The sequence below is a fragment of the Mytilus californianus genome, unplaced genomic scaffold, assembly GCF_021869535.1.
Source record: "Mytilus californianus isolate M0D057914Y unplaced genomic scaffold, xbMytCali1.0.p SCAF_7, whole genome shotgun sequence".
Classification (NCBI taxonomy): domain Eukaryota; kingdom Metazoa; phylum Mollusca; class Bivalvia; order Mytilida; family Mytilidae; genus Mytilus; species Mytilus californianus.
In genome coordinates, this window is record NW_026262723.1 from 85726221 (window position 1) to 85741593 (window position 15373).

At 31.3% G+C, this 15373-nt stretch overlaps 1 protein-coding gene across 1 annotated transcript in view; it reads right to left on the reverse strand.

The window, feature by feature from the left end:
• The window catches only part of LOC127707700 (general vesicular transport factor p115-like), a 32192-nt gene that overhangs the window by 15667 nt on the left and 1152 nt on the right, over positions 1 to 15373 (reverse strand). Inside the window, exons 2-13 of the mRNA XM_052212377.1 lie at positions 10704 to 10790; positions 9947 to 10011; positions 9600 to 9673; positions 7504 to 7607; positions 7111 to 7269; positions 6152 to 6272; positions 5647 to 5837; positions 4903 to 4978; positions 4587 to 4651; positions 4092 to 4180; positions 3776 to 3930; positions 2668 to 2873 (exon numbers count right to left, since the gene is read on the reverse strand). Coding sequence (XP_052068337.1) covers positions 2668 to 2873; positions 3776 to 3930; positions 4092 to 4180; positions 4587 to 4651; positions 4903 to 4978; positions 5647 to 5837; positions 6152 to 6272; positions 7111 to 7269; positions 7504 to 7607; positions 9600 to 9673; positions 9947 to 10011; positions 10704 to 10790 — 1392 coding nt within the window. The remainder of the gene's footprint in view (positions 1 to 2667; positions 2874 to 3775; positions 3931 to 4091; positions 4181 to 4586; positions 4652 to 4902; positions 4979 to 5646; positions 5838 to 6151; positions 6273 to 7110; positions 7270 to 7503; positions 7608 to 9599; positions 9674 to 9946; positions 10012 to 10703; positions 10791 to 15373) is intronic.

Genomic DNA, 15373 nt, shown 5'->3' on the forward strand with positions numbered 1-15373 from the left:
AAGTTGGAATTAATAATTTAAAAATTTGAAGTTAATTCAACATATTAAAAAATTTCAGGTATAGACAAACATGATATAGGTATCTAACCGATCCCAAAAGTGCTGGCATTTTACAACTAATTATTGTGTAGAAGACAACCAAATATGAGGTCATTCTGTTCAGTAGTACCCTAGAAAAGTATGACCAATATAGTTGTTGTAATAACAGATAGACAAGGTGATGGCAATCAAGTCCCAACTCCTACAGTGGGGCTTTAAACAATGAACCTCAATTAACAATAACAATTTACACCAAATATTTCTTTATTTTCAGCAGCTATGACTGACAAATTCAAATTAAAATCAATAGGTTTCTACCCCTATATCTTCTATCCATATCAGTTTCATTTTAAACAAACAAAGGAAACTTCAGTCATCATCCATAAATCATAATTTTTTTCTACAAACTATTAAAAACTAGAGGCTCTAAAGAGCCTGTGTCGCTCACCTTGGTCTATGTGCATATTAAGCAAAGGACACAGATGGATTCATGACAAAATTGTGTTTTGGTGATGGTGATGTGTTTGTAGATCTTACTTTACTGAACATTCTTGCTGCTTACAATTATCTTTATCTATAATGAACTTGGCCCAGTAGTTACAGTGGAAAATATTTTGTAAAAATTTACAAAAATTTACAAAATTTATGAAAATTTTTAAAAATTGACTATAAAGGGGCAATAACTCCTTAAGGGGTCAATTGACAATTTTGGTCATGTTGACTTATTTGTAGATCTTACTTAGCTGTACATTATTGCTGTTTACAGTTTATCTCTATCTATAATAATATTCAAGATAACCAAAAGCTGCAAAATTTTCTTAAAATTACCAATTCAGGGGCAGCAACCCAACAACGTGTTGCCTGATTGGTCTGAAAATTTCAGGGCAGATAGATCTTGACCTAATGAACAATTTTATCCTCGTCAGATTTGCTCTAAATGCTTTGGTTTCAGAGATATGAGCCAAAAACTGCATTTTACCCTATGTACTATTTTTTAACCATGTCGGCCATCTTGGTTCGCGGGCGGGGTAATCGGACACATTTTTTAAACTAGATACCCTAATGATGATTGTGGACAAGTTTGGTTAAATTTTTCTTAGTAGTTTCAGAGGAGAAGATTTTTGTAAAAGATTACAAAAATTTACGAAAAATGGTTAAAAATTGACTATAAAGGGCAATAACTCCTTAAGGGGTCAACTGACCATTTTGGTCATGTTGACTTATTTGTAGATCTTACTTTGCTTAACATTATTGCTGTTTACAGTTTATTTCTATCTATAATAATATTCAAGATAATAACCAAAAACGGCAAAATTTCCTTAAAATAACTAATTCAGGGGCAGCAACCCAACAACAGGTTGTCTGATTCATCTGAAAATTTCAGGGCAGATAGATCTTGACCTGATTAACAATTTTATCCTCGTCAGATTTGCTCTAAATGCTTTGGTTTCAGAGATATAAGCCAAAATCTACATTTTACCCCTATGTTCTATTTTTAGCCATGGCGGCCATCTTGGTTGGTTGGCCGGGTCATCAGACACATTTTTTAAACTAGATACCCTAATGATGATTGTGGACAAGTTTGGTTAAATTTTTCCTAGTAGTTTCAGAGGAGAAGATTTTTGTAAAAGTTAACAGACGACGACGACGGACACAAAGTGATGAGAAAAGCTCACTTGGCTCTTTGGGCCAGGTGAGCTAAAAAAAAATTAACAAGTGACCTTGAACATTTTCAAAATCAAGGACTGACTGACAGTCAAAACTCTAAAAGTCTCACTTAAAGGTTTTAGCAGGAAGCACCATTTCTGTTTTAAATCAGAACTTATTATTAAAAAACATATACTGTGTAGCTATTTTTTAAAAAGCAAACTATATGAAGAATACTGATAATTCATGTTGCATAATAAGTGACAATGTCCATCATACACTAACCATCAGAAATAAAGTACTGGAAAACAAGTTTTGAGTTTAATGATTTATAAATGTTTGCAGTATAATACATGGTATAGACACTTCTAAGCCTTACCACACCTGTTGACTGCATTTTTAATCTAGGTCTTCAATGTGTTTATCTTCTGCTGGAAACATCTACTGGAACAAAGATCTACAACAATGTAGTCTTGACACACACTAAAGACCACAGTTGGCTATATAGTACAAGAAAAAAAAATAGAAACACATCATCACTGGCAAGCTGCTTGCTAAATAAGAAGTCATTCTGTTCAATATTTCCTGTGAAAATTGTTAAAAAATATTTGTTGGGAGAACGGACAAACAAGGTGAAAGCAATGTAGCCTCAATTCCTGCTTTGTTCTAGACCACCACAAAAGGTCAGATTTGCAACATCCTAGATCATAAGATAACAATCTGCAGGAAGACATACCACCTAACCATAAGATAACAATCTGCAGGAAGACATACCACCCTACTTAGACACATCATGCCTACCAGTCTTTGCTCTTACTCCTAAACATTACATGCTTTGTGGACTTATAATGCTTGTGAGCCTAGACCCTCCCCCTAACCAGTGATATTGGTGTAACAGCACATCATAAGAACAAACTAAAAATTTGGAGGCAAGCTTGCAAGATTTAGACCACCAAGACATTTTACTTGTATGTGAAATACCTGCGCTAAAATATTACAACATTGTTGTAACAATGATATTGGTGGATTCCCTATACTAGTAGCCAACTGGACTCGTAATAACTGTTCCTTTTGTGTTGGATTATCTTCTATAGCATGGAGTAAAGCTACAGCTGCAAACCAATTGGAAAGGGAATCAGCACTGAACAATCCTCCACACAACAATTGACCAGCAGTTATTGTGTTTACTGAAAGAAAAAAAATATCACCATCGCTGAATTAACTGCTATAGGTAAACATTCTAAGGTTAAGACATTGGGCAATAAATATTTTTTGTTAAGTAAGGTTTTCTTTTTTTTGGTAAGGTTAAAAAAGACAATAAATTTCAAGGATGGTAAAGTATATCAAAAGGACAACAAGAAAGAATCTCAATATTCTCAGATTAATTTATACTTTTATGATTGACCTGATAAAATAAAAGACAGTTTAAACAATTAGAAAGACTAATCTGATCTGACATATAAATTCTACCACTGCATCTAGAGATATACAGTTTTTTTCTACTTGACATTAGTGGAGATGTGTAACATCTAAGGTGAAAAGTGATAACATGTCCCTCTTAATTATTCTTCACTATATAGTCATTAACTTGTGTCCCAGGAAAAAAAGAACCTTATTGTGATATCAGCAGGTATGGTCATCTTTCTCTATGCAGTAACTAATGGAAAATTAGGAAACCAAGATGGAATTTTATGTCATTGTTAAAATTTCAGCTGAAGAATGCACTTAAACAAATAAGACACATTGTTTATTAAACAATAGCTTGTCTAGAAACAGAGGTTGACATATGGTATACAAAATTGTATTTTGTTTTAAGCTATATATTGACCTTTATTTTGGTTGGTTTTTTTTTGGTTTAATTGATGCACTCCCGATATTTCCTTTTATTGATAAAAGGTTTTTTATGTATAATTTAAAGAGGACTTAGACAGAATGACATAGAGCATTTAACTGAGTGAAACTATAAGGTAAAGTTTAAATACATTTAATATCAAATAGTATAAGATATCTAAACATTTATCTGAGGCACATACATTTATTTGTGTACAAATATCATGAAATAATTGATGTAAATAATAAAACTACAAACCATCAGATGATGTAGGAAGTAGTGTCTGTATGATCTGTGATTGACCAACTTCATTCTTATACAAGAAAGATTGGAAACAATATAAAACAGAACATCTCAAGGTAAACGGTTGTTTCTCATTAACCATGGACATCAGTAAAACTACTATTGCTGGTCTGAAATTAAAAACAAAATATCATGGCATCAAACTTCATCTTTAATTATCTATCAGCAATTTTAATATTGCACAAATATTTTATAAGCATAATTCTTCTCCATTTAGAATTTTTCCAGATTTCGGACATTTTCTGAAAACTTTAACTATGATAATTCTTACCTTGGTGGTGTTGATGGTGCTAAAACTGAAGCAAAATATTCCTGGTTCTGTAAATTTCCTCTTATTACTTCTGACACAGTATTTATTGTCTAAAATAGAAAAATAAAACATTGTGTTCTGTAAAGATAAATAATCACAAGATAAATTAATATATCATCAGCAATGAATATAAATATATGCCAGCTAAGATTTTACTCGTTCACAGAATATTTCTCTGTGTTGTCAACACTTACACAAATATACTAAAGGCTGACAATTTGGTAAGTAATGATAACTGTAAATTCTTTGTTGCATAATCTTTTAGTCTAATATCACACTAATAAATTGTGTTAACTTTTTAGGAATGTTGTAATTTTCAATGACATTAGTTCGTGTGTTTTAATTGTATAAATTTTACTGGCATCAAGTCTTATGAAATAAAAAATGTCTTTGCATAAACTGTTTGCCAGATGATGGAAACTGTCTAGATAGTGGTAGAGGTTTAACTGCAAGTACCTCTGTAAGTACATCTGCTGGAACTCCACTTGCCATAAGAATTGTACATAATTTCATTAATAAACCTGAAATGCAAAAAAACATGTTAAACCTATCTGTTTCACAAGTATATTTTTCATTCAATATCACAATTGTTTTTTATTTGTAAGGAAATTTGCAATCAGGCTTTGGAGTCTGTAAAATCTATTGAATACCTAATAAATAATATTTTGAATGACTTAAAATATATAGTTTTTAATTTTCATACTTGAGAAAACTTATTCAAAGTTTTGATGTATAGAAATATGTGTATATTTGTGTAATATAAAATATTTACCACACTGAAACATAACTCTTTGACAGGCTGCTGTTTGCTGCTGAGGATTGTTTGGTGAGACTAGGTTTCTGACTAGCTGTAAATGAAGAAATTCTCATCATTAGTCTGAGTTTTCAATAATATTCACCAGTATAATCCTCTGAATAGTATGAACTTATTAAAAAAGCATAATCTATTCCTAAATTTTAAATTGAGAATGAGCGACAAAGGATAAAATGAAGACTTTTAAAAAGATTGAATTTAGATGTTTCGGTAAAAAATTTAGGAAATAAAGTTTGTTACCTACAACATGTACAACATGTTTTAACAATTAACGTAAGTTTTTGTTAGTGCTGATAGCATATCTTTGATATCTTCTGTTCAGTTTATTCACAACTTTTTTTTAAAAGACTGAGATCATTTAGAGCTTGACATACTCTACAGACACCTGTCTTTTGTTTTAGACCCTGTATGTTGACCTCTAGATGAGGGGGTGGACAGGGGGGGGGGGGGGGGTACCCTTCTCCCACCTCCTGCTCCTATCTCCCACCTCCCACTTTTAGAATCTTTTTTCTCTTCCACCTATTTTTTGTCTCCCACCTCCCTCAAATGCTGTCCACCCCCTCCTAGATGTTTAAGTAATTTTTATTGTTGTTATGTTGACAAAATGGCACATTCATCAAATCCCTTTTTTGCATATTCTTCAGATACACTTAAACTAAAAAAAAAAATCACTACTAGATATATGAAACATTGTAAACTTACCCCTAGCATAAGATGTATATTGGTAACTTTCTGTGCTGACCATCCTGCTTGAGATCTCTGAGCCTCAGAATCCATATCAAAGAATGGTGTCAATCTCTGTATAAAACTACTCTCCCTGAAGAAATTCTGATTAGATATGTTACCCTTTAGTAAGTTGGTCAACAATAACAAACAATCCTCTACAATTATACCTAAAATAAACAATTAATTCATTCTGAGAAATATTTTAAACTTTTCATGTCATTAAGTTTGTTGATATTTCTAGTGTTCTTAAGTTCAGATGGTTTAAGTCAAAAGCAGCGTAATTTTTCAGTAGGCTTAACAGGTGCTTGACAACTTAAATCTTAAAAAAAAGAAGCTTACCATCATAGTTATCATGAGTGTACTCTGATGTATTTCGTTGTATTGAAGAAAAAATACATATCCAAAGCTGTAAAGGATGATAGTGCTGTAGCATCATTATTACAAAGATAAGTATGATCACATGAAGAATAAATGACTTTACCTCCATCACTGTTTCCTTCTTCATCAACAATACTAAACAATCTTTCAAAAGCATTCTCAAAAGCTACTATCTTCTGTATATTTCCATTGTTCCTGGTTAACTGGATTAGTAGTAATAAGGCCTGTAGAAGAAAGATACTATCTATATGTAGATATTTTTACCCTTTCTTTTTGTTGTAATTTCACTGCATTATCTTTCCTGCAGTATTCAAATTAACATTAAATTTGTACTATATATCAATAGTTTTGCATTCTAAAAACACATGCAAGAAGGATATCTTCATGTTTTTAATGTGAATGCGAAATAAGCAAAAATAATAGCTGCATGAAAATTTCCATGTTTACAGTATTATTATATAGTGATGTGTTCATGTCTATAAAAGTATATATTCTTTGTTATTTTAATAGTTAAAGACATTTTAAGATATTCTAGGTTGACTTGACAAAACAACCATTAATGCCTTTCCAAAACTTAAAATGGATTTGACTGTAATTTAGTACTGCCAAAACAATATGCATCTATGAAACTCTTTTCTTATCATGCATAAAACACCAATGAATTAATTTGGAATTTTGTAAAAGTCTTTTACAATTAAATTTGGACTATACAAAAGTAGTTTAGTTATGAAATTTGCTTGTCTAAATGATATACATGTAACACATTTTCTCCTTATTTTTATGCTCATTCATTTAACTTAATGTCAATAAAAATATACATATACTGTAAATTCAGAAATTATTGCGATATTTTAATTATTGCGAAAAATGCAACAGGGTTATAATCACAATAATCTAAACTCGCATTTTAAATTTTTTTATATGAATTAAACAGGATTTTTCTCAATATTGCAAAAATTAAAATCGCATTTTAGTCTAAAATGACAAAATCGCAATAATTTCTGAATTTACAGTATATAACTGTAAAAAATTACGAGATTTGATAGAACCCCTAAAACTTACATCATTTCTAATAATTTCTCTACTATCTGATAACAGATCCATCAGTTTAGATACACCCATAGGACTAACTAGGATACATTCTTGTAGTTCTTTACATCTGTTTGTTAGTAACGTCGTAAGTAGTTTAACAGTTGGCCATCTCACATGGAAATCATATTCCTGGAAATATAATGAGTTTACACAACAAAGAAGACTTTGACTACCCATGAGGGTCTCCCACGAAAATAGATTGTTTACAAAACCCTCCAGCTATTAAAAAGTACTGAATGTATGCATAAATTTTCGCGATTTTCATTTATCCTCTAAAGTAAGCGAAGATAACCACCCCTAAAAAATAACCCGCTATACGGTATATTTGGATGCATACATCACACATCTAATGAATTGACTTACCTCTAGCATAGATAATAGTAGAGATATATTACTGGGAGTCTTTGTAAATATTTCTGTGAACTGAAGACCAAGATCAGTTTGTACTTGAATTGGTGTCTCGTCATCTGGACAAAAAACAAAAATACAACCCATTAAAGGATCAGTGTTCAAATTACATTAATCCCACCGACAGGAAATTCAATAGATAAAAGGAAATCACACAACAACATAATTTCTCTCCATGTCTTGCACCCACTGATATTTAATAGGAAAAGAAAAAAGTTTGACAGAAAATGATTTGTGTATTCCATGCATGATATGAACATTTTCTTTCTCTAATTCCTTCTTCAGTAAAAATAAGTTCTGACAAGTCGGATGAATTTTTGCTAAACCAGCACACATTGATTAACTTGTCATATGATTTTCTGCAAAATCTAATTGGATTATCAGACTTCTGACTTCTTTATTTTACATCATGTATCCTTATAGAAACAGATTTTAACCACTTTACTCCATTTATCCACTCTCTGTAGTTAAATATTACAATTAAACAAGAGTGCACACGCTGAAATGTCTCGCCTTCTTTACTAATCATTGATATTATGTTGATAGTCCTAAATATAAAGCTTTATTACAACTGTCACATAAACTTAACATTAACCAAGTAAACTAAACATTGACCAATGAACCATGAAAATGAGGTCAAGGTCAGATGAACAATGCTAGGCAGGCATGTACAGCTAACAATTCTTCCATACAACAAATATAGTTGACCTATTGCTTATAGTTTAAGAAAAACAGACGAAAACACAAAAACTTAACACTGAGCAATGAACCTTGAAAATGAGGTCAAGGTCAAATAAAACCTGCGTGACTGACATATAGATCATAAAATATTTCCATACACCAAATATAGTTGAACTATTGCATATAGTATTAGAAAAAAAGACCAAAACTCAAAAACTTAACTTTGACCACTGAACCATGAAAATGAGGTCAAGGTAAGATGACACCTGCCAGCTAGACATGTACACCTTACAATCATTCCATACACCAAATATAGCTGACCTATTGCATGCAGTATTAGAAAGAAAGACCAAAACTCAAAAACTTAACTTTGACCACTGAACCATGAAAATGAGGTCAAGGTCAGATGACACCTGCCAGCTAGACATGTACACCTTACAATCATTCCATACACCAAATATAGTAGACCTATTGCATACAGTATAAGAAAAACAGACCAAAACACAAAAACTTAACTATAACCACTGAACCATGAAAATGAGGTCAAGGTCAGATGACACCTGCCAGTTGGACATGTACACCTTACAGTCCTTCCATACACCGAATATACTAGACCTATTGCTTATAGTATCTGAGATATGGACTTGACCACGAAAACTTAACCTTGTTCACTGATCCATGAAATGAGGTCGAGGTCAAGTGAAAACTGTCTGACGGGCATGAGGACCTTGCAAGGTACGCACATACCAAATACAGTTATCCTATTACTTATAATAAGAGAGAATTTAACATTACAAAAAATCTGAACTTTTTTTTTCAAGTAGTCACTGAACCATGAAAATGAGGTCAAGGACATTGGACATGTGACTGACGGAAACTTCGTAACATGAGGCATCCATATACAAAGTATGAAGCATCCAGGTCTTCCATCTTCTAAAATATAAAGCTTTTAAGAAGTTAGCTAACGCTGCCGCCGCCGCCGCCGCCGCCGTAGCCGCCGGATCGCTATCCCTATGTCAAGCTTTCTGCGACAAAAGTCGCAGGCTCGACAAAAAATGACTATCTAATATTTCTTCTTAAAAATTTGAATATTGCAAGAATATACATATCAAAATTAAAAGGGGAATTGTGGCAGAATCTACATACATATATATATATATATATATATATATATATATATATATATCTCATATTTCAAATTTATTACTGGAAAATCTTATTTTATGTGATTGCTCAATGGATGGAAATTACTCATTGATAATCTGAATGGAAGTTTTTATACATGCAATACTCAACATATAACACCAATTCCTTTCATATTCAATTAAGAAAAGTTATATCAAAACATATTTAATCATAATATGGATTACCTTCTTCTGATGGTTCATTGGACATGATGTTACATAAGGCATCTAAGGCATAACCTGTAATCTCTGCATCACTTCTACAATCAATTAAATACAGTATACTCAATTATAGAACAGAATAAATAGTTATTATTCCAATGAAGGGTCCTTGATGGTCAACATTCCTATAAACAAAATTGCAAGCAAGCTTATTTTACTTTTGCTGAACATACTTTGATACTAGAGCTGTAAGCATGAGTGTCTAAAAGATGTTGTCCTAGATCTTTAAGCTTCACAATATTTTTGAAGATATAATACAAATGCTCTTGTATGTCTCATAAATTTTGCAACATACACTTAGTTATACAAACCTGTCAGCTTCCAGTGTTTTTATGAGTATTTCCATTGCTTGTGTACCAACCTCCAGTCGAAATTTCTATAAAAAATTTAAATCTCGTTTAAAGTCAATAAATATTGCACATTGTTCCTAGAAGATAAAATTCTTGTACATTTGTTTACGATTATTTTCCCATTATCAGAATTATCCACATAATAAAAGAAACCAGAATGTATCAAAAAGGAAAAGTAAAATATGGTCAGAGATAAACATTGGAATTCTGGAGCACAACTATATTGGTATATACATGTATTCATGTTTTACTTTTTAAATCCATTATTAGGGACAGGCTTATCGAGGGAAAAAATCTTTTAACTTTTTTTTTTTAATTCCAAAATCAGAAAAATTCAGATCAGCATCAACTTAAATGAACAAATAATAATAATGGGCAAAATTCCACTCAAACCAGTGCTAAGGGCCGTCTAATTATAGCAGTGAGGTTAGACTTTTATTTTTTTGCTCAATATTGACTGTAACTTTGTTCTTTGTAACTTTGAGATGAACAGCAATAAAAGTGATTGTTCCTTTGCTTTTTGTGTGTTTTTTGCTGTGCATATACTGATTTTGTGTCATGGATGAATACCCCATATGCTTTTTTTCTCTTAATGAATATATTTCTCTTGAAGATAAAAAGATTAAGACAACAGACTCAATTTGAAGGGGTTTATTGCTGGAATTGTTTCTTGTGGATTATTATTAAAAATAAATAAATCCTTTTCCACTCTTGTTACCTTAGACATTGCTTTAAGTGCTCTGACTGCATCTCTTCTATCATCCAGTAATGTTGAAGATTGAACCCTGTCCACCAATCTTTCAACCTAAAATCAATGTATTTCTGATTCATCAAAGTGCATATATAGGAATATACAAAATAGTTTTGTGGTTAATGTGGGTACTAATGGCTATGAAGTTTAGATCTATGCAGTGTTCTCCCCAGGCCCTTAAGGACCACGCACATGTGGTTGTATAATTTTGGAGCATGGTTCTATCGGTCTTAGCAGGTTGTTATAATTCTGGTCTGTGGTGCTAATATTTTCAGTGAAAAAATCGTAAATAGGCAAAATTTTAGACAACTTGTTAAATCTTTTCTGTGCAGTATAAAACTCCAGGTGAAATTTAACCAATACATTGATTGTTTACACCACATGATCAATTTACTTTATGAGGTTAATCTGTTCTTGATTGGATTTAATCAATGTAATTAACACTTGTAACAGGATTCTTTTGTGTTTTGATTGATTACCAGGTAAGAGATCATTTGTGATCACAGATAACAATCCTATGACTTCACTCCCCACCCAAGCGCTGACCTGTGACAAGTCGGCAAATACTTTGTACACAAACAGTGCCAATATATAAAGCACATGGTACAAGCTATCCTTGTCATAAATATACGATTTGGAAGATGGTGAATCAAAGTTCATGATGTCAGAACCAAATGCAAAACGTTGTAAGATAGTTGGTACCAGCCATACTCGTTGGCTGGGAAAACCTGGCAGTAGTACAACTACCACTGACTCATGCCCTTCTCAAAACTCTAAAGTAAGACGGTCTGGTATAGACCCAGAATGACAGAAGACAATTCCATGGTTGATTATCACCCAAGACAAGAAAGGTTAATATTTACATTGAATTCATATTAATTTATAGCAAAAGGTTTAAAGATTAGGAAGTTTAAGATAGAAACTGTTTCAAATAATAAAACAATATTTGTTCTCCTTGTTAATTATATATCTCCTAATGACAATCTCCTGATGACAGGAATCCTTTTATATAAAAACAGCTGATCTAGAAAGTATTGAATTGAACATTTTTTTTTCTCTTTTTCCCTTTTATTTTTACTTGATCATGGTTTTTATAACAGATTTAATTACTGTAATTTTATAGATGAATATTTTGTAATGAAATAATAATTACTAATTTAGAGTTTTATAAATCAATTTTGAGATGATTATTCTGATAGGAAATATTGATAGTTTATTGAAATATATTTGTGTTTTCTATAATGCATATATTTTAAATCTCAGGTATGTTATGCAAGTACTGTATCAAGTTCAACATGAGATCTAAGAATGGCAGTGGAACATGGGTTACCCATCCTTGTACATACTTAATCAAAGAAATTGTAACATCACACAAGTCCAAGATTCATCAGCAAGTTACAGACTTAGAAGCCAGCTCCATTGTTGCATCCAAGGGCTATAGTATCCATGTTTTATATATTCTTAAAAAGTATACAAACGGTTTATTGATTTACTTCTTTTTTACCAATTTTTTACTGATTCAATGTCTGCATAACACAGTACCACAGGAAACAAAGTAAAAGACATAAAGGTAATGACACAAAAACTAACCAGAAATAAAGCTAAGGCCAAAGATCCAGAATGTTTTTCACACAATTTCAGTCATTCTGAGATGACTTAAAAGTTGGGGCTCTTTTTTCAAACTGTCGAAATTATTCACACTAGATTCATAGCATCAACAAACTTGTATTGACTGTTTCATCGCACTTACTCATGAATTTTCTTACTGATTTTCTAAAAATGTTGAAAAACAGTTTACGGAATGCAACAGTTTCAAATTGAACTGATTTAATGACTCAAAATGGTAAATTTCTCAGATATCGCTAATGTTTCTTTCGATTTTGGAGACAAAATTAAAACCGCAAGTTTCACGAAACTACTAAAGTACCAGTAATTCTGGATTCATTTCTACGATTCGTTCTGCTTATCAAATTGACAGGAAATAACCGGATTCTTAATTTTATTACAATTAAGGATGTATTCTTCTGATGTTTCAGTCTTGTTGAAATCTCGTTTGGGAATTATTTCCAAAACATGTGATACAAGTGATAAATATTAATGAATTTAAAAAATATTACAATCAAACTAAACTCTGTGAAAAAATTGTGTACTTACAATAAGAAGTTTTTGAGTAATAAATTTTTCAAATTTTAAAACCAATCTGGTCAAGTGTCATCAGCCAAAATGTTGAGAAAATGGGTAATGGTTAAAAGAAATGATATTACCAAAAATATGTACATTCCATATTAATTTTTTCTTTTCAAAATTCTTAAGAAATGTATTTTTTCAATCCTTTATAACAAAGAAGTTGAAATAATATGCTTTGTGTTAAAAAAAAGAGAGAAATCTGAAAAATCCCAAATTTACAGAACGGTCAATTTGACACTATAAGCAACAAAATTTTATAAAACTTTCTAATATAAATAAGGACACCAACCTATAGTTCTTTTAAGTTAAATTAATTTAGATTGGTCCACTCCATCTTTAGTAAAAGTATGTAAAAAAAGTGTAATTGTGTAATTGTGGAACTGATTTTTTTCATCATAATAGCCCAAAAATGGGTAAAAATTGTTAAAAATTGGATACTTTCAAATGGCCGTAGCAAAAAAAGAAGTGCACCACAATAGATTTTTTTCTTCATCAATTACTTTCTTACAGTCATATAAACCCAAAAATTAGGCTAAGAAAAAAAGTTTAATTCTAGAAATTTTTGGCTCCTCAAAGGTGTACATCCTTAAAAGTTTTTTAATACAACAGATAATAATCGCACTCATTTGATTTAGCATGTAATCATATTGCATTTTAGGATTAAGTGTTTAATCTGGTGAAGACAATTATAAGCACGAGTATTACATAAAAATAAACAAAGCATACCTTTGACAATGTTTGACTTGTGAAAAATTACTTTTTCTACATAAATTAAATTAAGTTTTAATTTTTAAACCAGAATTGACGATGTCTAAGTCTTTGCTGAAAATTAATTAAATAAAGAAGAAAGTTGTCAAGGAATTTTAATTTCTTTATATAATATTAGTTCTGAGCTTATGATCACTGTCAGGTGTGAATTAAAAACCCAAGTAAAAGTGATTAGTGATCATTAGCCAATATTTCCGGAGGTATTGATATGGATATTAGGAAGGCCCTCAGGATGTATTCTACTGAAAGGGCAGTTTTATTACAGGAAACGGATTACAAAGCAAAAAAAAAAAGAGTAAAATGGTGATTAAGATACTCGATCTGAATGTTGGGACATTAAGTACCTGTGTAATTTTATATGCATAATAATTTTTAATAATTTTTCACAAACTTATTTAAACTTAAATATTGTTGAGGTGATATGAATGGTGCCAATACTATATGAATTCATCATTTTTACCTGTTATTTCATAACAATTTCTTATTTGATTTTTCTTTTGTGTGTGTTTGTTTGATTATTTTGTAATTCTTTGTTTGTTATATTTCAATGTATTTCATTAGGGCCTCAGAGAAGATTAGTTTTATAGCTACTGTGAAACCCTCCTTAAATAAAGAATTATTGTTATTATCATACCGAAATTATTTCGGTAAAAAAATGTTTGTGAAATCAGGGAAAACATTTTAACCATGAAGTAGAACATTGTACACCTCAAATGGTATCGTAAGTTACTTTATCATTACTTTTGGATATTTCTGGAAATATTTTGAACCAACAAGCACACAAAAGGTAAGAATTTGTATATATGCAAAAAGTTCTAGTTGTCATTGAAGATTTTATGGCAAAATTGAATTTAAAAGTTCAGCCCAAAATTTTCTCTCAAAGTCAAGACGAAAAAAAGCTTAAGGTTCATAATAACAAATGGACAAATATGGCTGTATTTTCACCTCAAAAAGTACTCTGTGTACAGACTTACCTATGCAGTTTGGAAAGTTTTAAGGCCTGGCATCCACATGATATATAAAAGTTAAATTTATTTTGCATAACGGAAAGATAAAATCGTTTTTGGATTTTGATGGCCATTTTTTTTCCTTCCTGCAGAAGGTGTAAAAATAAACAAACACCTGAATTGCATTTGATACTGTCCACTCAGTCTACCTTTAACTCACCTATAGATGTGTAGATATCTATTGTCCATGCCAATCACAGACAATCAATACAATACAAACCAGTTGTAACCTGAGAGGGAGCATCTCAAAGTTGTATCCCAACTTAGTTAATTTTTACACCTTCTGCAGGAACGAAAAAAAATGCCCATCAAAATCCAAAAACGATTTTATCTTTCTGATATGCAAAATAAATTTAACTTTTATATATCTAGTGGATGCCAGGCATTAAAACTTTCCAAACTGCACAGGTAAGTCTGTACACAGAGTAGTTTTTGAGGTGAAAACAGACTACACGAATGAATTTTATTTTTACAGGACATTCGGTCTGGTAAACAACCTAGTTTTACCAGACCGAATGAAATTTTACCTGACCAATTTTTTTTACATCTAATTGTATATTATCCGACAAAATACAACAATCTTATGACTTATTGTGCCCTACTCCTCTCCAAAATCATGTGACAAAGAGTGTATACATGTATTTTGATGAAAGTTGTGCACAATTGCTGGAATGC